General features: G+C 41.5%; 1 protein-coding gene across 5 annotated transcripts in view; it reads left to right on the forward strand.

Annotated features, from left to right (window-relative positions):
• cdc27 (cell division cycle 27) overlaps nt 1-22,148 on the forward strand; it is a 135,926-nt gene that overhangs the window by 38,169 nt on the left and 75,609 nt on the right. For all 5 annotated transcript variants that reach the window (XR_009508936.1, XR_009508935.1, XM_059955806.1 and 2 more), the window contains exons 7-10: nt 308-525; nt 5,647-5,758; nt 5,903-6,018; nt 17,973-18,069. Coding sequence is in view for 3 of the 5 variants with exons in the window: in XM_059955806.1 (XP_059811789.1) it covers nt 308-525; nt 5,647-5,758; nt 5,903-6,018; nt 17,973-18,069 (543 nt within the window). In the remaining 2 variants the exon portion in view is untranslated. The remainder of the gene's footprint in view (nt 1-307; nt 526-5,646; nt 5,759-5,902; nt 6,019-17,972; nt 18,070-22,148) is intronic.

Consider the following 22,148-nt stretch of genomic DNA (forward strand, 5'->3'; position numbering starts at 1 on the left):
TTTTAGCTCCTTTCTGCTGCTTTACAATGAAAACTGCTTCAACTGTTGGCAGGCTTCACAGGAACTGAGCACCAATTAACCATCACTTAATATCTTGGTTTGAAATTAAGTTTGGTGGCTTAGTAACATGTGAATAAATGGTGAAGTCAGCAATGAGCTATTGTTGGAGCATTTTATTGGTGTGCTGAAGCATGTAGTTTAGCCCAATCAGTTGAGTAGGTTTACTTGCTAATGGGGGAGAAAGATGCATTTCAAATAAGGCCATCGCAGCAATTGTACTACTTAAAACAAAAACTTTCTTTTGTAGGAGTTAAACAGATTAAATCTTGAATCTTCAGCCAACTCAAAATATTCCTCAATGATGACTGATTCTTCAGCATCATTAATTGACACATCTGTGATTTCTCCTGATGCTCTACCACTTGGTTCTGGAACATCAGTTTTATCCAAACAACAAGTAAACAAGCCAAAGTCTGGAAGGAGCTTGCTTGGTGGTCCTGGAACTCTAAGCCCCTTAACACCAAGGTAAAGGTTCTTTTCAACTGTCTCAAAACCAAACTGTTTTTGTGTGCATGTTTTCTGTCTTATTGCCTTATTCCAGATTTCTGGATCTTATTGAATTCCAGGGATAAATGCAGCTTTTATGACCGCCATTTAGCTTCTTGGTTGAAGAAATCCTTTTGCCTTGCTTGTTTTTGCTGAACATGTGGCTGATTGTGAACCTTCCAGTTTCTTATTTTGCTTGATACTATGTTACTTAGTGGTTAGTAGAGAATAATTCAGCAATAATGGTTGGATTTTGCCTTTCCTGGAAACTTGTACGAAAAAATTAAAATATACTATAGGCTTTGCCAGTCTTTCCTTGGAGACACTTGTGTATTCTGGGTTTGCTCTTTCTCATTTTAAATTTTCCTAAATCCAAAAATAAATTTGAGGAAGATCCCATTAGATTTAAAGATACCAGATTTAGAATGTTGATTCTAAAAAGGGAGACTTAAGCATAACTCCTGTCCAAGGAAAATGTTATAAACTGTTGTTTAAAATATTATGGGATTTTCTGAAAAAGATGAAGGCTGAAACAGAGTTAAGATTTTGCAAAAATTAAGTTGATCAATTTATTGGATTTGTTTTTATGTGCTGTGGATAATGAGCAACCTATGGATATACTAAGACTTCTAGTGGCCACATGTTAGGCTGTGTCGAGGGTCATTGTAGAAAATGAAATCTCAATGTGCAGATGAAAGGTTAACTATTGAAAGTAGGAAAGATTGGGTCTTTGCTGTAGTTTGCAAAATACAATAACTGGTGTGCTGCAAAGGTCCGTGTTGGTGTTCAGCATTGTCCATTTTTATATGAATGATTTGGTTGAAGACACGAGATTTTTGTTGCTAAACTGACTGATGATACAAGGATAGGAAAGCAAATTGTGAAGTTGATGCAAGCACATTACAATGCAATATGGATCAATTAAGTGCGGAGCCAAAGATGGGACAAATGGAGTATAATATGGGAGAATATGAAATCACATTATTGCAAGAAATTTGAAAATGCATATTATCTAATTAGAGATTGCTAAGCCTAGAGGTTCAGAAGGAACTGAGTTTACAAGTGCTTGATTTGTGCAAAGTGAGTATGTGACCACTACAAGTAATTAGGAAGCCTGACAATAATGAGGTTCTATTTCAGTCATAAATGTTATTGCTAAGACCAGTCTGGAGGAACTCAGCATGTCAGATCTGCCTCCAAATCCCACTCTGTCCCCACCTCTGCTGTGGCTGCTTCCGGTCTCATTTATCTCTGTTTGCCTATCCAAATTCTCTATATAACTGGAATAATTGAATCCGAGTAAGATCTTCTCTGTCCTCTCCAGTGTGATCACATCCTTCAGATAGTGTGACAATTGGAACTGCACACTTTACTGTGGGTGTACCTTAACCAATGTTATTACATAAAATCCCTTGTACTCTTTGCCATGGCTGATGAAGGTAAGCACCCTATAAGCTTTAAGCTCTGTGTGCCACTTTTTTTGGTGATGTATGGACGAGTCCCTCTGTTTAACAATACTACCACGGGACCTACTACTTTGCAGGCCCTACACTTGTTTGACCTTCCAAAATCCATCTCTTAACACTTGTCAGGAGTAAATTCCACCTGCCATTGCTCTGCACAACTTTCCAAGTGATCGATACCAGATTCAGATTATTTATCGGACGTACATCAAAATGTGCAGTGAAATGCATTGTTTGCGTTAACAGCCAACTCAACCAAAGGATGTGCAAGTGTTGCCACACATTGTAGGCATGCTGTGTTGGTGCCAAAATGTTTAGCAGAACAAAACCAACAGCAAAACAAACTCCTTTTTTTCCCTTCCCATTCACCCACTCACCTGTGTACACAAACAGTTATCCCCAGGACAGGCTGTTTCCAACCCTCCAGCCTCCACTGGACTTGCAGACACCAGGCCTGCAACTTCCCTGGTGGACTCACAGGCCCAGGGCTTTGGCCATCGGGTGTCAACTTCCAGAAGTTGGATCGAATGACTTTCTTGTCGTCGAAGACTGAACTCCTTTCTCTCCACAGATAGCACAATTTTTCTTATCCATAATTTATTATACTTCCCACATTCACTTGCAAACCACTAACAGATAGTTATCATCTTTGCCAGCACCAATCCTTGATGTATACCGCTAGTCACAGACTTCCAATTAGAAAAGCAATTTTCCATTGTCACTCCTCACCCTCTTAGTAAGCTAGTTCAATGGTTCCTTTTAATATCAGTGAACATGTACAATATACAACCTGAAATTCTTGCTCCTTGCAGACATCCATGAAAACGCAAGTGCCCCAAAGAATGAATAACAGTGAAAATTTTAGAACCCCAAAGCTCCCTTTTCCCCTCCCATGCATAAACAGCAGCAAAACATTGATGAAGTCAAGAATGAAAGAGCTGACAACCGATATACTTTGACACCAAAGTTACAAAGTTCGATGCGAAGAGACGTGGAGGTTGAATCCAGGATGGCAAATTCCATGAGAAACGTGCGTTCTCAGTCATATAGGCGCCAACGTACTTCTCCAGCCCGCATGCCGCTTGCAGCAGATCCCACGCTGCAGTATTTAGCACGACGGGATCTCAACCCTCGCCCTCTTCCCCACTCCCCATTAATTTCAGTAAAATGCATCAGCATTCACCGCCCACCAAGCAAGCAATAGCAAAGCCCCCAAGAGAGACAATGATCTGCAGTACAAAAACCTAATCATTCACATGACAATTCAACATGCCACAAGCTCTCCTTCTCCCAATAAAGGGGCAGAGAGGAGTCACTCAACGAGAGAAGAAACAAAAAACAAAACAACTCGCTGATTACGGTGTTGTAAGTCTGCCGTGTCACTTTTTCTTCCCCCCCCCCCCCCCACTCGAGTTTTCCAACTCGAGATTCAGCAGCAAACTATCCCACCAACAAGAGAGCAATTCATCAAGTACCAAGTCCTTCAGTAGCTGATCTGCTGTTCCTGATATTCAGTGTTTTCCTGCAACACTTTGGTCAGCGACACTGGCTGGAAGTTGATTTGTCCACAGGACTGCAAAGCCTCTGATCCCTGAAGGTATGCTTGTCTTCTCAGCCATGCCTTTGGGATATTGAAAAATAGCTGGTTGGTGAGCCCTGGGAGTGGATCTGATCGGGGGAAGAAACACTTGAAGGTAGAAGTTGAGCTGTTTCTGCAGATGATTTCAAAGCCACTCTGCCTAATGGATATAGTTTGCCTTGATTCTGTGGTTCTAACCTTTGTTGACCAGCCTGTCAGGCAGGAACTTGTCTACTGGGACTTCAGAAAGTCTTGTGATATTTACTGCCCTGAAGTTGAAGATCTAACTTAGTTACATCTTCAGGAAATACAGGAAAAAAAATGGTGAGACAGGATTTCCTGCATGTAAATTATGCGCTTTCCACTAAATTGCCCACCACCAATTTAAGGCTGACTGTCCTGTTATTGCATAGTTTATCCCTGATGACCTTCTTGAATCAAAGAACCACATTTTCTATGGTCCAGTTATCTGGTACCTCACCTGTGACCCATTTGTGCATGTCATAGCTGCCCCAGTAGTAATTGTCCATAAATTGAAAGCACTCCCTCCTGAACTGTTCTTCTTGCCACACCTTTTCCTTGGCTATTGTCATACCTCTATACTCACATTGATACAGATTATAATCTAGAGATTTGAACATTCTGCTACTACATTCCTCAAGTCATGAATCTCATTCCTCTTGCTATCTTGGTTATTAGCAACTGGTATCATAACCTCTTGCTGATCACATTCCTCTTTTAAGAATGTTCTGCAGCTACTCTAAAACATCCCTGATCCTGGCACTGGGGAGGGAACATGCTATCAAAGAGCAACTAACAATATGCAGAATCAGAGTAATACAGCATGGAAACAGACCTGCATCCTCTCTGCTCATCCCAGTTGCCTACATTCGACACATAACCCTTCAAGCACTTCCCCTCCATAAACCTGTCCAAATGCCTCTTGACTGTTGTGATTGTATCCACCTCAACCACTTCCTCTGGCAGCTCGTTCCAGGTACTCGCTACTTCTGTGTTAAGTTACCTCTTGGGTCTCTTTAAACCTCTCCCTCTTATCTGCTATTTGTGCTCTCTAGTTTTGGATTCTCCAGCCCTGGGGAAAAGACTATGACCATCCTTTATTAATACCTCCTCATAATTTTATGAATTTCTATGAAGTTGCACCCCCATTCTCCTGTGCTCCAAGGAATAGATATCTAACATGACCAACTGCTCCCTGTAACCTGGCTCAAGTCCAGGCAGCATCCTCATTAAATTTCTTCTGCACCCCCTGGAGCTTAATAACACCTTTCCAAAAACAGGGTCACCAAAACTACACAGTACTCCAAAAGTGTGGTTTCACCAACAGTTTATATAATTGCAACATAATGTCCCTATTCCTAAAGCTAATACCCTGATTTGATGAAGGCCGGTATGCTTAACTGCTTTCTTGACTACCCTGTCTACTTGTATGGCCACTTTCAGTGATTTGTGCACTCATATCCTAGGTCCCTCTATTCTGCAATGCTCATCAGTGTCCCGCCATTCACTGTATGTCCTACCCTAGTTTTAACTGTTCAAAATGTACTACCTCAAACTTATCTTGTTGAACTCAATTTCCTTTTCCTCACCCCATCTCCTTAACTGATAAAGATCTCTTTGCAGTTAATTAATCTGAGGGAATTTGATAGGAGATCAGACAGAGCCCTTTTGTGCCCCTCCTCCTTCCTTTCTCCTGTGGTCCATCCTCCCCTTTTTTTCAGATTCCTCCTCCTTCAGCCTCTTCTGCTTCTTATTTCATTCTCCTCCCCTCACCTGGTTTCACCTGTCCCTTATGAGCTTGGACAACTGCCCCTTCCCTCAGCCTTATTCTGCCACCTTCTCTCCCCCCCCCCCCCCCCCCAGTTGTGATGAAGGGGCTCGGCCTGAAATGTCAATTCTTTATTCCTGTCCAGAGGTGCTGCTTGGCCTGCTGAGTTCCTCCAACACTTTGTGTTTGTTATGCTTTGACTGTGACAGGCAAAGACAGAGATAGCCTTTGTATGATCTCATAGTCTTTTTTTTAATATATAATTTCAGCTTTGGAGTTTTGCCCTTGGATACCCCAAGCCCAGGTGATGGGTCCTTTTTGCCAAACTATACAAATTCTTCTGTAATTGATTCATCCTCCACAGTGGCTCCCACAAAAAAGGTGAAGTTTTTAAAAAAAAAATTAAATCATTCCTAGATGAAATAAGGAAGCAATTTTAAATGGTTTGTTTTGCTTGCAATGTATGTTACTTGTATTGGTAGATACTACTGAAATTTAATTGTCTATCTCTTTTCATAACTGAAGTCTGTAGCCAGAATAATGCAAGGTGGAACCAAGTCTGTATTTGCACAGAGTGGAAACAGCCGTGATGTAACTCCAATTCCTCTGACTCAGACGCAGACTTCAGGCCCACAGACCAGGTTGGCATGCAGCTATGTATTGACATGTCTTACTTAGTTTTTAATTTCATACTGTAACTATGGATTGTGAAAGCAAAGGAAAAAGCAGCTGTAATAAGCCAAACAGCCTTTCAAGCTGGTTCTACCATTCATTGATGTAGCTGATTTTCTGTCCAGTGGTGCTTCTCTTGCACTGTTTCCATCCCCCACTTTTTTTTTATTAATCTTGATATCCAGAAGTCATATCGATCTGCTTTGAGTGACAGCAGTGATTTGGTTTCCACAGACCTCTGGGTAGAAAATTTCAAGTATTCATCATTATTTGTGTGAAGAATTTTCTGTGCAGCTTTATACAAGATGGTCTACCCCTTGTTACGTATTCAGGCAACAATAAATATATGAGTTCGGCAAGGGTTTCTTATAACAAACAACACGTTTATTAAACACAGAAAACAAACCCCCCAAAAGTAAACAAACACTACCGTAACCGGAAACAGCTGCTGAGTGGCAGCCCAAACAGTTTTTAAAGTGATATTCCAAAAACAGTACTTAAAAGTGGCATTGCCAAAAACAGTTCTTAAAAGTGGTATTGCCAAGAGTTCGATATGCTCACAGTCCATTTAAAAGGAGAGACTTTATAGGACGATTTAGGTTCTCTTTCACGTTACTTGCTTCGATCCCCGACGTCGAACTTCCCACGAAGAATTCACGAAACAGAACAGCTTAAAGGCACTGACTTTTCCTTCTCCACTACCTTCAATCCTTTCTAGTTAAACCTAGGGATTAACACGAAGATAGTCAACGAAATCCTTCCAAATAAGGATCAAACAAAGGTCGCCCCCGTTTCACCATAGAAAGCAATTCTCCTCGATCTTTAACTTCCGAACTTCCAATCTTCACTCTCCACTAATTTCGAACTAACAGGATCGTAAAGAACCTGCTGGCAATGACCTCTTAAACTTTAGGCATTAAATAAAAACTTCATCCTTCAACTAAACTGCGTCATCACTTAAAACACGCAGTGGCATGAAGTCAACCTAGCAAATCCAGCCACGAACTGCCCCTCCTCACAGGGTGGGTTCTACCTTTTATAACCTGTGTAAAAAAATAAATAAATAAATAAATAAATAAATAAATAGAAAGATAATAATAATAATAATAATAATAATAATAAAAAACATCACATGATCTCTACTGGTGGGAAAATGATGTCACCACCATCACAAGACCATCACCTCAAGACCAGTACAGCTTCAACCCCAGTCACATGACAAGGGCACCACTGTCATGTGTCACAAGTACGTAACACCCTATTCTGAGATTGTGAACAGAAGTTTTTAAACTTCCCAGACGGAAAAGATTGTTGAAGCATTTAATGATATCTCCTTCCCTTCCTCTAAATTCTAGAGATTGTAGGCTTGGTCTACTTGATCATCATCTTGGAAAGAAACAAATGTTCAGTCAATTGAGTTTGTTCCGCATCTGAGAGGAGCAGTGGCATTAATCTGTTTCTCCATTTCCTTCTGTCCCTGCAACTTATTCTCACTCTGACATCCATCAAGTGCCCTTTGATTATTTTAGTCATTTACTGCCCATGAGAGAGAATTTGCAATTATCCTCTAACCTACAAACTGGCCTTTATCAGATGCGGGAGGAAGCACAAGCACTAAAAAGACCATAGGGTTGTGGCAAGTGTATGCACACTACATAAGAGAATGCAAAGTCAGGATTAAAACTGGGTTGCTGGTGTTATGAGGGAGTGGCACTGATTGTGGCACCACTCTGTGACTTCTTGTGTAACACAGCCACCATCCTGGAGTAAACCTTTACTTCACTCTCTGTAAGACGTACAGTTGCCAAAAAAAAATTTGTGAATCCTTTGCAATTACCCAGTTTTCTGCATCATTTACTCATAAAATGTGGTTGGATCGTCATCTAAGTCACAATAATAAACAAACACAATCTGCCTAAACTAATTACACACAAACAAGAGAAAAATCTGTAGATGCTGGAAATCTAAGCAAAACACAGAAAATGCTGGAGCGACTCAGCAGTCCAGGCAACATCAGTGGAAAAGAGTAGTGTTGATGTTTCAAACTGAGACACTTCATCAGAACTGGAGAGGGAAAAAAAGAGTAAGAGGAGTTAGAAGGTGAAGGGGAGGAAGAAATACAAGATGATGATAGCTGAAATGGAGGGAGGGATAAAGTGAAAACCTGGGAAGTTGGTGGGTGAAAAGAAATGGAGAAGGGGGAATCTGATGGAAGAGAGCAGAAGGCCATGGAAATAAAAAGGTGGAGGAGCACCAGATGGAGGTGATGGGCAGGGAAGGATATAGGAGAGTGTGGGGAAATTGGAATTGTGAGTTGGGGGGAAGGGGCATTACAGTAAGTTTGGAAAATCATTGTTTATGCCATCCAGTTGGAGGCTGTCCAGACAAAATATAAGGTGTTGCTTCTCCCACCTGAATGTGGCCTCATCACGACAGAGGAGGCCATGGACTGGCATGTCAGAATGGGAGCTAGAATTAAAATGGGCAGCCACTGGGAGATCCTGCTTTGTATGGCTGATGGAGCGTAGGTACTCGGCGAAACGGCCTCCCGATCTCTATAAAGTGATCAAGTCTCACTGATATACAGGAGGCCACACTGGGAGCACCAACAGATCCCATATGATCCCAACAGACTCACCGGTGAAGTGTCACCTCACCTGGAAGGACTGTTTGGGGCCCTGAGCGAGAGTGAGAGAGGAGGAGGTGTGGTGGCAGATGTAGCATTGTACCACTTGCAAGGATGAGTACCAGGACGGAGATCAATGAGGGATGAGTCATGAAGGGAGCAATCCCTGAGAATAGCAGAAATTGGGAGGGGGGAGTGAGTGGGAGGGAAGAGTGCTTGGTGGTGGGATGTCGTTGGAGACGGTGGAAGTTGCAGAGAATTATGTGCTGGACGGGTGGTAGGTGAGAACAAGAAGAACTCTATCTCTGGTGGGGTGGCAGGAGGGTGGGGTGCGGGCAGATGTGTGTGAAATGGAAGAGTTGCAGTTGAGGGCAGCATTGATGGTGGAGGAAGGATGATGACAACTCCTTTGTTCTGGAATGAAACACATCCTAAGAGCAGATGTGGCAGAGATGGAGGAATTGAGAGAAAGGATGGCATTTTTACAAGTAACTAGGTGGGAAGAGGTATAGTCCAGGTAGCTGTGAGAGTTGGTGGGTTTATAACAGACATTAGTAAATGTAGTGTCTATAAAAAAGTATTCACCCACTTCCGCCAGAAGTTTTTGTGTTTTATCACAGTGGATTTAGTTCACTTTTTCGTGTCAAAGTGAAAACAGATCTCTATAAAGTGATCTAAATTACAAATAAAACACAAAATAATTGATTGCACAAGTGTTCACCCCTTCTAGTCAGTCTTTAGTAGATGCACCTTTGGCAGCAATTACAGCTTTGAGTCTGTGAGGATAGGTCTCTATCAGTTTTGCACATCTAGACACTGCAATTTATCCCCATTTTTTACAAAACTGCTCAAGCTCTGTCAGATTGCATGGGGATTGTGAGTGAGCAGCCCTTTTCAAGTTCAGCCACAAATTCTCAATTGGATTGAGGTCTGGATTCTGACATGGCCACTCCAGGACATTAACTTTGTTGTTTTTAAGCCATCCCTGTGTAGCTTTGGCTTTATGCTTGGGGTCATTGTCTTGCCAGAAAACAAATCTTCTCCCAATTCACAGTTCTCTTGCAGATTGCATCAGGTTTCCCTCCAGAATTTCCCTGTATTTTGCTGCATTCACTTTACCCTTTACCTTAACAACCCTTCCAGTACTTACTGCAGTGAAGCATCCCCTCACATATTGCAACCACTACTGTGCTTTATACCAAACATAGCATTCAGTCTATGTTTGGCATAAAAGCTCAATTTTGGGTTCATAAGGCCATAGAACCACCTTCTAGCTGACTTCAGAGTCTCCCACAAGCCTTCTGGCATATTCTAGCTGAGATTTAAAGTGAGTTTTTTTTTCCCCAACAGTGGCTTTCTCTTTGTCACTCTCCCATAAAGCTGTGACTGGTGAAGCACCTGGGTAACAGTTGTTTGCGTAGTCTCTCCCATCTCAGCCACTGAAGCTTGTAACTCCTCCAGAGCTGTCATGGGTTTCCTGGTGGCCTCCCTCACTGATCCCCTTCTTGCATGGTCACTCAGTTTTTGAGGACAACCTGCCTGAGGCATATTCACAGCTGTGACGTATTCTTTCCCTTTCTTGATGATTGACTTAATTGTACTCCAAGTGATATTCAGTGACTTGGAAATTTTCTTGTATTCATCCCTGGTTTGTGTTCTTCAATAACCTTTTTGTAGAGTTGTTTGGAGGGTTCTTTTGGCTTCATGGTGTTTTTGCCAGGGTACTGACTCAATAGTTGGACCTTCCAGATACAGGTGTATTTTTTTTCACTACAATCAATTGAAACACCTTGACTGCACATAGATCTCCAAAAACAGATCTCTGTTTAACTAATTAGGTGACTTCTGAAACCAGTTGGCTGCACCAGTGATGATTTGGTGTGTCATATTAAAGGGGGGGGGGGGTGAATATTGATGTAATCAATTATTTTGTGTTTATAATTAAATTAGATCACTTTGTAGAGATCTGTTTTCACTTTGACATGAGAGTCGTCTTCTGTTGATCAGTGTAAAAAAAAAAGCGCCAAATTAATCCACTGTGATTCAGTGCTGTAAAACAATAAAGCATGAATACTTCCGGGGGGTGGGTGAATACTTTTTATCAGCACTGTAAGCTGTCTCCAGAGTTTGATTAAAAGGGAGGGAGGTGTGGGAAATGGACCAGGGAAATTTGAGGGCAGGGTGGAAGTTGGAAGCAAAGTTGATTTTTATAAGCTTGGCGTGGGTGCAGGATGCAGCGCCAATGCAGTTGTCAATGTAGTGAAGGAAAAGTTGGGGAGTGGCACCAGTGTAGGCTTGGAACATGAACTGTTCTACGTAGCTAACAAAAAGGCATGTGTAGCTGGGACCCATGCGAGGACCCATAGATACACCTTTGAAGGAAGTGGGAGGAGCCAAAGGAGAAATTATAGAGAGTGAGGACAAGTTCTGCCAGACAGAAGAGAGTGGTGGTGGAGGGGAGCTGTTTGGATCTGGTGTCCAGAAAGAAACAACTTTGAGGCCTTCCTGGTGAGGGATGGAGGTGTATAGGGATCCATTGTGAAAATAAGATTCTTGGGACCAAGGAACTTGAAATCATTGAAAAGATCAAGAGTGTGTGAAGTGACACATATGTAGGTAGGGAGGGACTGAACTGGGGGGATAAAAGTGAGTTGAGGTATGCAGATATGAGTTTAGTGGGGCAGGAACAAGCAGAAGCAATGTGTCTGCCTGTCCGGGTCTTCTATTTCACTGAGGACCTTGGGAAAACTGCCAGAAAAAGTGGAATCTTGGTGGCCAACCGTCTTAATTTCATATCTCATTTCCATTCCAACATGTCGGTCCATGGCCGCCTCTACTGTCGCAATGAGACTAGACTCAGGTTGCAACATCTTGTATTTTGTCTGGTTAGCCTCCAACCTGATGGCATGAGCATTGGTTTCTCAAATTTGGATAATGCTGCCACCCCCCCCCCCCACCCCACCATTTCTCATTTCCTTCTCACCTTATCTCCTTACCTGCCCATCACCTCTCTCTGGTGATCAAAAGACATAGGAGCAGCATTGGGCCATTCAGCCCATTGAGTCTGCTCCACTATACCATCATGGCTGATCCCGGATTCCACTTAACCCCATGCACTTGCCTTCTTGCCATATCCTTTGATGCCCTGACCAAGCAGGAAACTTATCAGCTTCTGCCTCAAATATTCCCATTGACTTGGTCTCCACTGCATTCTAAGGGAGGCAGTGTATTCCACAGATTTGCCACTCTGGCTTAAAAAAAATCCTCCTTGCCTCCATTCTAAAAGATCACCCCTCCATTTTGAGGCAGTGCCCTCCAATTGTGAATACCCCCACCATAGGCAACTTCCTCTCCACATTCACCCTCTCTAGTCATTTCAACATTTGGTTGGTTTCACTGAGATCTCTCCCACATTATTCTAAATTCCAGTGAGTACAGCCCCAAAGCTGCCAACACTCCTCATGTTAACCCCTTCATTCCCAGAATCATCTTCATGAAACCTCCTGGATTCTCTCCCAATGACAATACAGCTTTTCTGAGCTATGAGACCCAAAACTGTTGACAATACTCCAAGTGCAGCCTGACTAGTGTCTTAAAGGCTCAGCATTATCTCCTTGCTTTTGTATTCTATTCCTCTTGAAAGATATGCCAACATTGCATTTGCCACCTTTACCACAGGAGTCCTCATGAAAGACTCCCAGAAGTTTAACTTGCAGGTTAAACCTAAGTCTCTCTGCACCTCTAATGTTTAAAATTAATGTTTAGATAATAGTCTGCACTGTTGTTCCTTTTATCAAAATGCATTATCATACATTTCCCAACACTGTATTGTATGTAGCTCCTCCCCTTTTTATGGCCTGCTGTCCTTTCCTATCACATTCCTCGTTTCTCCAGAACTGTATCTCTTTCACCAATCAACTTCTAAGCTCTACTTCATCCCTCGCTCCTCTCCTGGTTTCACCTATAACCATGTGTTTCGTCGTCTTCTAACTCTGACGTCTCATCATTTTTCTCCAGTCCTGCTGAAGGGTATCGGCCTGAAATGTCAATTGTACTCTTGGCCATACATGCTGCCTGGCCTGCAGAACACACAACCAAATGTACTTTTCATGTCTTTAATTAAACAATGTGTTCAATATTCACAGTCCAGACTGGACAAAGTATGTGAACCCCTGTATTTAATAACTGGTAGCACCTCCTTGGCAGCAATAACCTCCACCAAATGTTTCCTGTAACTGCTAATCAAGCATGCACAATGGCAAGGAGGAATTTTAGACCATTCCTCCATATAAAACTGTTCGAGTTCATCATTATTTCTGGGATACCTTGCATGAACAGCTTGCTTGAGGTCATGCCGCTACACCTCAATTGGGTTTGAGGTCTCGACTCTTGACTTGGCCATTCCAAAACACAAGTTTTCTTTTTATATAAAAAAAAACGAAAGAAAGAAATATTCTGTTGGAGGTTTATTCTTGTGTTTCGGATCATTGTTGCATCATCTAACTTCCATTAAGCTTCAGGTGACGGACCACTACCCTGACATTCTCCTGTAAAATGTCTTGATACAATTTTGAATTCATTGTTCTCTTGACAATTGCAAGTTGTCCAGGCCCTAGTGCAGCAAAGCAGCCCCAAACCATGAAGCTCCTTCCATCGTGCTTCACAGTTGGGATGAGGTTTTGGTGTTGGTATGCAGTGCCCTTCTTCCTCCAAACATAGCAATGTGCATTTCTACCAAAAAGTTCAACTTTTGTCTCATCTGTCCACAGAACATTGTCCCAGAGCATTGTAGAACATCCAGGTGGTCTTTTGCAAACTTGAGATGTATAGCAATGTTTTTGGAGAGCAGTGGTTTCCTCTAAGGTGTCCCTCCATGAACACCATTCTTGTTCAGTGCTTTTCTTATAGAGGACACGTGAGCAGAGACTTCAGCAAGTTCTAGAGATTTCTGCAGGTCTTTTGCCGTTACCCTTGGGTTCTTTTTCCACCTCCTTCAGCATTGCACATTGTGCTCTTGGTGTGATCTTTGCAGGATGCCCACTCTTAGGGAGAGTAGCTACAGTACTGAATTTCATCAATTTCCAGACAATTTGACTTACTGTGGACTGATGGAACACTCAGGTCTTTAGAAATGCTTTTGTAGTCTTTTCCAGCTTCATACACCTCTACAATTCTTCTAAGGTCCTGCTGAAATTTGTTCTGATCGAGGCATAAAAACAGATCATTCTTGAAGAGCAGGTTCTGCCAGTAACCTGTTGATAAAAGTGTGCGCCTTTTTTAGGGCAGGGCTCCTCTACAACCCACAGCTCCAATCTCACCTCATTGATTGCAGCACCCGATTCCAAATAATTTTTGGAAAAGGCATTATCCCAGAGGTCTATATACACTTTTTTTTTGAAGCTGGACTGATTACTTAAATAGTGTACTCCGTATTGATGAGAAATAGTACAATTGTTCGTGTGTTATTAGTTTAGGCAGATTATGTTTGTCTATTACTGTGATTTAGATGAAGATCAAACCACATTTTATGAGTGATTAATGCAGAAAATCAGGTAATTGCAAAGGGTTCACAGACCTTTTTCTTGCAACTGTTTCTTCTTTCTTGGTAAGGAGTCATACATGATGGGAAAAGGAACTAGGGCGCCAAGCTTCTGTGATCTCACAGAGCGGTGCAAGGGATTTGAGTGGCATGTACTGTGCATGTATAAAAATAATTTCTTATTGACATAAAGTATATTACAAACATAATGAGTGTAGCTTGCTGTTCCACACTTGGGTTTAACCTGACATTGTTAATGTATTGCAGTCATTTAAAATTTGCACGTTAAACTCTGGTCTTGGCCAATTTGATTGAAGCAGCATTAACAGGAATAAAATAGACAAATTCTAAGCATTCCCTTGGAGCCATCAATTTAATACCACTGCTAAAATTTGTTCATAGGTAAGCATTGTATGGCATGCTCATGCCATCTTTGTAGTAAGTAGTGAATAACAGTCACTTATGCACAGATTTCAAACCTTTGGACTTGTTGGTTGTTGAGGAGAATGAATATTGACCTGTCAAGCACTGAGAGCCTAAGTTAGGTTTTCAATGTTTTGTACCGTCTAGTATTTGTTTCGTATTATCCATGAACGAAGATGCAGTGAAAAATATTTCTTTGCATGTCATTCAGGAATATGCTATACATAAAGTCCATCAATACAAATTTTAAAAAATAAAAATTGGAGAAAGTGTAGTTCAGGTATTCAAGATGCAAAGACCACCATAAGGTAGATTTGTTTGTCAAGTGTTCATCCATTCACTGATATGGGTATGACGAACATTTTTGAGAGTGTGCCCAAATTGGTGGTGACCTTCTATGTACAAAAAAAATTCTCTCACATGCCATTATGATTTTGATCAAAAATTGATCAATGTGTCTTTGTATCTGATATTCTGAACGAACTGAAAAGGGTAAATACTATTTCAAAATATTTCATCGATAAACCTAAATATGTTTTGTACTGGTATAAATAAAAAATAAAGATCAGCTTTATTTGTCACATGTATATGGAAACAGAGTGAAATACATTAAATCAGTGAGGTTTGTGTTGGGTAGCCTGCAAGTGTTGGCAGACCTCCTGCACAAACGTAGCATGCCCAGAGCTCATTAACCCTAACCATAACTGGAGCACCTGGAGAAAACCCACATGGTCACAGGTAGTATGTGCAAACTCCTTACAGACAGCGGCAGAATGCAACCTGGCATTGGAGGTGCTAAGCTACATACAGTAATTAATGTTATTATCACATTGAATATCCAGTGTTCATTCACAAATGGCAGAAGAAAATATTTAGGCAGAGCAAAGCCAATGCCAACTCACCCAACTGTTTCACTCTTCAAATAGTGTGTGTGCACGTATACCACGTGTGCAAGGATTTCAAACGTCACGTGTTTTCACAACCGCCTGGTTGGTACCAAGTCGGTGTGCAATACTTCCTGTGAAAACTTCTCAATGTTGTTGGCTTAAAAAAGGTCATTTGCTACTTCATTTGGCAGTAAATATTATACAGTGACATGCGTAAGTTTGGGCAGCCCTGGTCAAAATTTCTGTTACTATGAATAGTTAAATGAGTAGAAGATGAACTGATCTCCAAAAGTCATTAAGTTAAAGATGAAACATTCTTTTCAACATTTTAAGCAAGATTAGTGTATTAGTTTTGTTTTGTACAATTTTAGAGTGAAAAAAGAAAAGGAGCACCATGCAAAAGTTTTGGCAACCCAAGAGATTTGAGCTCTCATAACTTTTACCAAGGTCTCAGACCTTAATTAGCTTGTTAGGGCTATGGCTTGTTCACAGTCTTCGTTAGGAAAGGCCAGGTGATGCAAATTTCAAAGCTTTTCCATACCCTGACTCCTCAAACCTTGTCCCAACAATCAGCAGCCATGGGTTTCTCTGACCAGCTGCCTAGCACTCTGAAAATTAAAATAAATGATGCCCACAAAGCAGGAGAAGGCTTATAAGAAGATGGCAAAGCATTTTCAGGTAGCTGTTTACTCAGTTTGTAATGTAATTAAGAAATGGCAGTTAACAGGAATGGTGGAGGTCAAGTTGAGGTCTGGAAGACCAAGAAAATTTTCCGAGAGAACTGCTCGTAGGATTGCTAGAAAGGCAAATCCAGTTTGACTGCAAAAGACCTTCAGGAAGACTTAGCAGACTCTGGAGTGTTGATGCACTGCATATGACCTACATGGAAGAGTCATCAAAAGAAAACCTTTCCTGCATCCTCACCACAAAATTTAGCATCAGAAGTTTGCAAAGGAACATCCAAACAAGCCTAATGCGTTTTGGAAACAAGTCCTGTGGACTGATGAAGTTAAAATAGAACTTTTTGGCTGCAATGAGCAAAGATATGCAGAATTTCATGAAAAGAACACCTCTCCAACTGTTAAGCACGGGAGTGGATGGATCATGCTTTGGGCTTGTGTTGCAGCCAGTGGTATGGGGAATATTTCACTGGTAGAGGGAAGAATGAATTCAATTAAATACCAGCAAATATCACACCGCCTGATTGTTTAAAAAAAATGCTGAGGGTGAAAAGAGGATGGCTTCTGCAACTGGATAATAATCCTAAACACACCTCAAAAAGCACAGTGGATGACCTCAAGAGGCGCAAGCTGAAGGATTTGGCAAGGCCCTCACAGTCCCCCGACCTAAACATCATCGAAAATCTGTGGATAGAGCTCAAAAGAGCAGTGCATGCAAGATGGCCCAAGAATCTGACAGAACTGGAAGCCTTTTGCATGGAAGAATGGGTGAAAATCCCCCAAACAGGAATTGAAAGACTCTTAGCTGACTACAGAAAGTGTTTACAATACAAGCTGTAATACTTGCCAAAGTGTGTGTTACTAAGTACTGACCATGCAGGATGCCTAATCTTTTGCTTTGGGCCCTTTTCCTTTTTTTTTTATTTTGAAACTGTAAAAGATGGAAATAAAGAAGTAATCTTGCTTGAAATATTAAAGAAATGTGTCATCTTTAACTTTATGCCTTCTGGAAATCAGGTAATCTTTTACTCGCTTAGCTATTCACAGTAACAGAAATTTTGACCGGGGTGCCCAAACTTTTGTGTGCCACTGTAGTTGTGTATCTTTTTATTATAGGGGGAGTATAAAGAATCAAGGGGGAAGTCCTGCATGCTAACAAAAAATTTTTTAAGTAAAGGTTTTGGCATGCATGCCTTAAGTTTGCCATCTCTGGGTCTGAAGCGCTCCTTGAGTTTGATGGTACATGTTCTTAAGCTTTAGTGTGATACGCAGAAGGGAGAATGACTAGTGTTGGAGGAATCCTCTATTATCAAGTCAAGTCACTTTTATTGTCATTTCGACCATAACTACGAGTACAGTACATAGTAAAAATGAGACAACGTTTTTCAGGACCATGGTGTTACATGACACAGTACAAAAACTAGACTGAACTACATTTTTTAAAAAAAACAACAATAACAACACAGAAAGCTACACTAGACTACAGACCTACACAGGACTACATAAAGTGCAGAAAAACAGTGCAGGCATTACAATAAATAATAAACAGGACAATAGGGCAAGGTGTCAGTCCAGGCTTCGGGTATTGAGGAGTCTGATAGCTTGGGGGAAGAAACTGTTGGCTGTTTATGTTGGCTGTTTGCCTGAGGCAAAGGGAAATACAGATGGAATCAATGGAGGGAGGATGATTGTGTGTTGGGCTTGGCTGTTTAAGCTTGAGGGAGCTTGTGCACTGCTGAACAGTTGTTATTCTCTTGATCTTGTTCAGTGCAGCGCAGGTACTATTTCCAACAAGCACAGCCCCTACAAATGCACCACCCCGCCGAAGTTCCAGGCTCTTTACAAGTGCCAGTTCAACTACAAAGGTAAGAAACTCCTCCAAGAATTAAATTCCAATTAATAGCTGTTTCACTGTCTCATTTGTTCCTGAAGTACTTGTATTTCTTTATGTTAGGATCCAATTGTACATTCAATGGATAGTTAACATCTGATGTAGAAGGATATTAGAAAACCTCTTACCAAATATTAATAGGGAGGAGATGAAGCTAATGCTTCATACTTTTAGGCTGCTTTCTTTCTGTTTGGTTTTCCAGTGGTTCCACTTTAATTCAGATACCCTTTTCCTTTTTGTATATCCACAGAAGCTGCTGGTTGTTTCTTGGTGTAACTTTACATTGTACTTTTTTAATTCCGTTTTCGCTTTCATTAGTTTTTGGGTTCTCTGCTGCTAGTTTCTGATTTAAAAGTTTCCTTGACCTCCATTTTTTTTTTGATTATTGGTTCATCTTTCTCATTGTGCCATTCCAAATTGAGAAGAATTTCTGCTGAGTACAGTTGGCCCTCCTTATCCGTTGGTTAAGGAGTTTGCTGATTGGTTCTGGGACACCCCCCACGGATACCAAAATTTGCGGATGCTCAAGTCCCTTAACATGTATCAGTCCGGTGGTCTTTAGGACCTAGTGGAACCCCAGACTTTATTTAACATGTCTCCATGCGGTGGACATTAGAATCTGGCGACGCAGCTCTGAATCCACAGTGCTTCTGTTCACGAAAATAATTGCGATTGAAAATAAGGTGGAAGTAATAACGCGGTCGGAAAGAGGTGAAACGCCATCGGTCATCGGAAAAGCGTTGGGCTACAGTCGGTCAACGATTGGAACAATTTTAATGGAGAATTTGAAAGGCCCTGCCCTGATGAAAGCTACAATTATTACTAAGCAACGCAGTGGTTAAATTACTGAAATGCGTATGCTTAAGTGTTTTACATGCATATAGAAAGGTAAAATATGTACTATAGACTAAGAAAAATGTTTGACTAACTGATGCTAAATAATACCGGATGTACCTGTTCCAACTTCAAATATGACTTAAAGACGGACTCAGGAATGGAACTTGTTCATAACCCGGGGACTGCCTGTACTTCTAAGTCATTTCTCAATTACTTATAATTCCTAATACAATGTAAATAGTTGTTATACTATATTGTTTAGGGAATAATGACAAGAAAAAATGGTCTGTACATGCTGAAGTAACGAGTGCTAGAGAGAGAACTTACGGGTTTTCCCGATCCGCGGTTGGTTGAATCCACGCATACGGAATCCGCGGTTAAGGAGGGCCGACTGTATAAAGAATCAGCTCCTTAATTATCTTCTCATCTATTGACCTTTCCCTTTATTCTGTTTACCCAGTCCACCAGACTGCTCTTCCTTCTGATTTTTAAAATTGCTTTTATTTAAGTTGAGGGAGCTAGTTTTTGGACTCAACGTGTTTGCCTGCAAACTCTGAAATATTGTGATCATGATTTCCTAGAGGATTCTTAGTTCTCATATTTCTTACGAATTCTAACTTGTTATGCATGACCAAAGTAGTGTCCTCCGGGGTCGGCTCTGTCATGTATTGCGACAAGGATCAATACTTGAGGCTTTGCACAAAAAAAGAAGTTTTCCTTGAATTGAAGAATGCTGGTGGGGTACCTTTCTTGAGGTGTCAAAAATTGAACACTGGCAGAACTGTGTATAACAAGTTGTGTTTAAAGGGAGCAGATGTGGAGAGGACTTAAGATTTCATCTTCTGTCATGGGGTGATTGAAATCAGGAATGGGCTGCCTGAGAGAGCTGTGAGGATACCTACTCTTGCAATATTTTAAGGAATCTTCAGATGGGAACTAAACAACCAGGCTTGGAAAGGGTGGGCAAGGGGAGAGGAGTTGATGTAATGTTGTTTGAGGAAATGAATGCAAGAGTAAGAAGATATTAGCTCAGAATCTGTCTGGCTAGAGCAGAGAAACACCAAGGGCAAAAAGAGTTTGTAGGACATTATCAACATGAGATTCTGCAGATGCTAGAAATCTAGAACATTGCATGCAAATTGCTGGAGGAACTCAGCAAGTCAGACAGCATCTGTGGAAAAGAATAAACAATCAACGTTATGGGCTGAGACCCTTCATCAGACTTTTTTCACACTTAAAATGCCTTCCCGTCAGTTGTACCTGGACTACTTGTATAGTTCTGGATCACCGATCTTGAATGCCACAGAATCAGAATCAGGTGTATTATCACTGGCATGTGACATGAAATTTGTTAACTTCACAGCAGCAGTTTAATGCAATACATAATCAAGCAGAGAGAGAAAAAAATAATAAAACCTAATAAGTAAATCAATTGCGTCTATTGAATAGATTTTTTTTAAACGTGCAAAAACAGAAATACTGCGTTATTTTTTTTTTTAAATAGTGAGGTAATGTCCAAGGGTTCAATGTTCTTTTAGGAATTGGATGGCAAAGCGCAAGAAGCTGTTCCTGAATTGCTGAGTGTGTGCCTTCAGGCTTCTGTACCTTCTACCTGATGGTAACAGTGAGAAAAGGGCATGCCCTGGGTGCTGGAGGTCCTTAATAATGGACACTGCCTTTCTGAGACACTGCTCCCTGAAGATGTCCTGGGTACTTTGTAGGCTTGTACCCAAGATGGAGCTGACTTGATTTACAACCCTCTGCAGCTTCTTTTGGTCCTGTGTAGTAGCCCCTCCATACTAGACAGATGCAGCCTGTCGGAATACTCTCTACGGTACATCGATAAAAGATTTTGAGTGTATTTGTTGACATACCAAATCTCTTCAGACTCCTATGAAGTATAGTTGCTGTCTTGCCTTTATAACTGCATCGTTATGTTGCAACCAGGTAAGATCCTCAGAGATCTTGACACCCAGGAACTTGAAGCTGCTCACTCTCTCCACTTCTGATCCCTTTGAGGATTGATGGATGTTCCTCCATCTTACCCTTCCTGAAGTCCATAATCAACTCTTTCGTCTTACTGATGTTGAGTGCCAAGTTATTGCTGTGGCACCACTCCACTAGTTGGCATATCTCACTCCTGTATGCCCTGTCGTCACCACCTGAGATTCTACCAACAATGGTTGTGTCGTCAGCAAATTTATAGATGGTATTTGAGCTATGCTTAGCCACACAGTCATGAGTATGTAGAGAGTAGAGCAGTGGGCTAAGCACACACCCCTGAGGTGCACCAGCGTTGATCGCCGGAGAGGAGGAGATGTTGTCACCATTCTGCACAGATTGTGATCTTCCGGTTAGGGAGTCGAGGATCCAGTTGCAGAGGGAGGTACAGAGACCCAGGTTCTGCAACTTGGCAGTCAGGATTGTTGGAATGATGGTATTAAATGCTGATCTGGATCTCAACAGACTGTGAACCACCTGGTTCATTGGCTTTTGCTTTGGGTATATTCTTGAAGGTACAAACTCATCCACACGGGTCTTGATTAAGTTGGTGATATCTGTGGTGTATTCATTAAGATTTGAAAATGAATCTCTGAATATTGTCCAGTCCACTGACTCAAAGCAGTTCTGTAAGCAGATCAGGGCAGAGTGGGAGGCCCTTCCATTTGGTGGAAGTATTGAGGACCAGCGATCACGGGTATGAAATGGACCAAGAGTTGAGTGGCATTAAGACCAAAAACTTCTGCACACCATGTGTTTGGCATCTGGAATGTATTGTTTGCGGATGTGATGGAGACTAATCCTAATGACTTTGAAGAAAAAAATTGAATAAATACATTAATGTGCAAAACTCTGAGGCACACATATAGCTAGGGTGCCTAAGACTTTTGTGCAGTACTGTATTTGTCAGCATGAAATTGAGTGAGTTTGTAGATCTGGTGGCAGCAAAGGATGTTGGGAATGGTGAAGGTGGAGTGCAGTGGGAGGAACATGGGACAGGTGGCAAAGGAGAAGTGCCAGGGGTGGGAGGTTGGCACAGATGCAGACACACCCAGCCCTGAGACACCAGGCAAGGTCATTTGATTCTAAACAACTCATTTATCGATCATTGCAGAATGTCTCTCTGGTGCTTCCTGCTCCCTCCTCCTTTTCCCAACCATGATTCCTCTCTCCCTGCCCTCTTCCCACTCTCAGTCCACAATAGAGACCCATATC

Source organism: Hypanus sabinus, chromosome X1, assembly GCF_030144855.1.
Source record: "Hypanus sabinus isolate sHypSab1 chromosome X1, sHypSab1.hap1, whole genome shotgun sequence".
Lineage (NCBI taxonomy): Eukaryota > Metazoa > Chordata > Chondrichthyes > Myliobatiformes > Dasyatidae > Hypanus > Hypanus sabinus.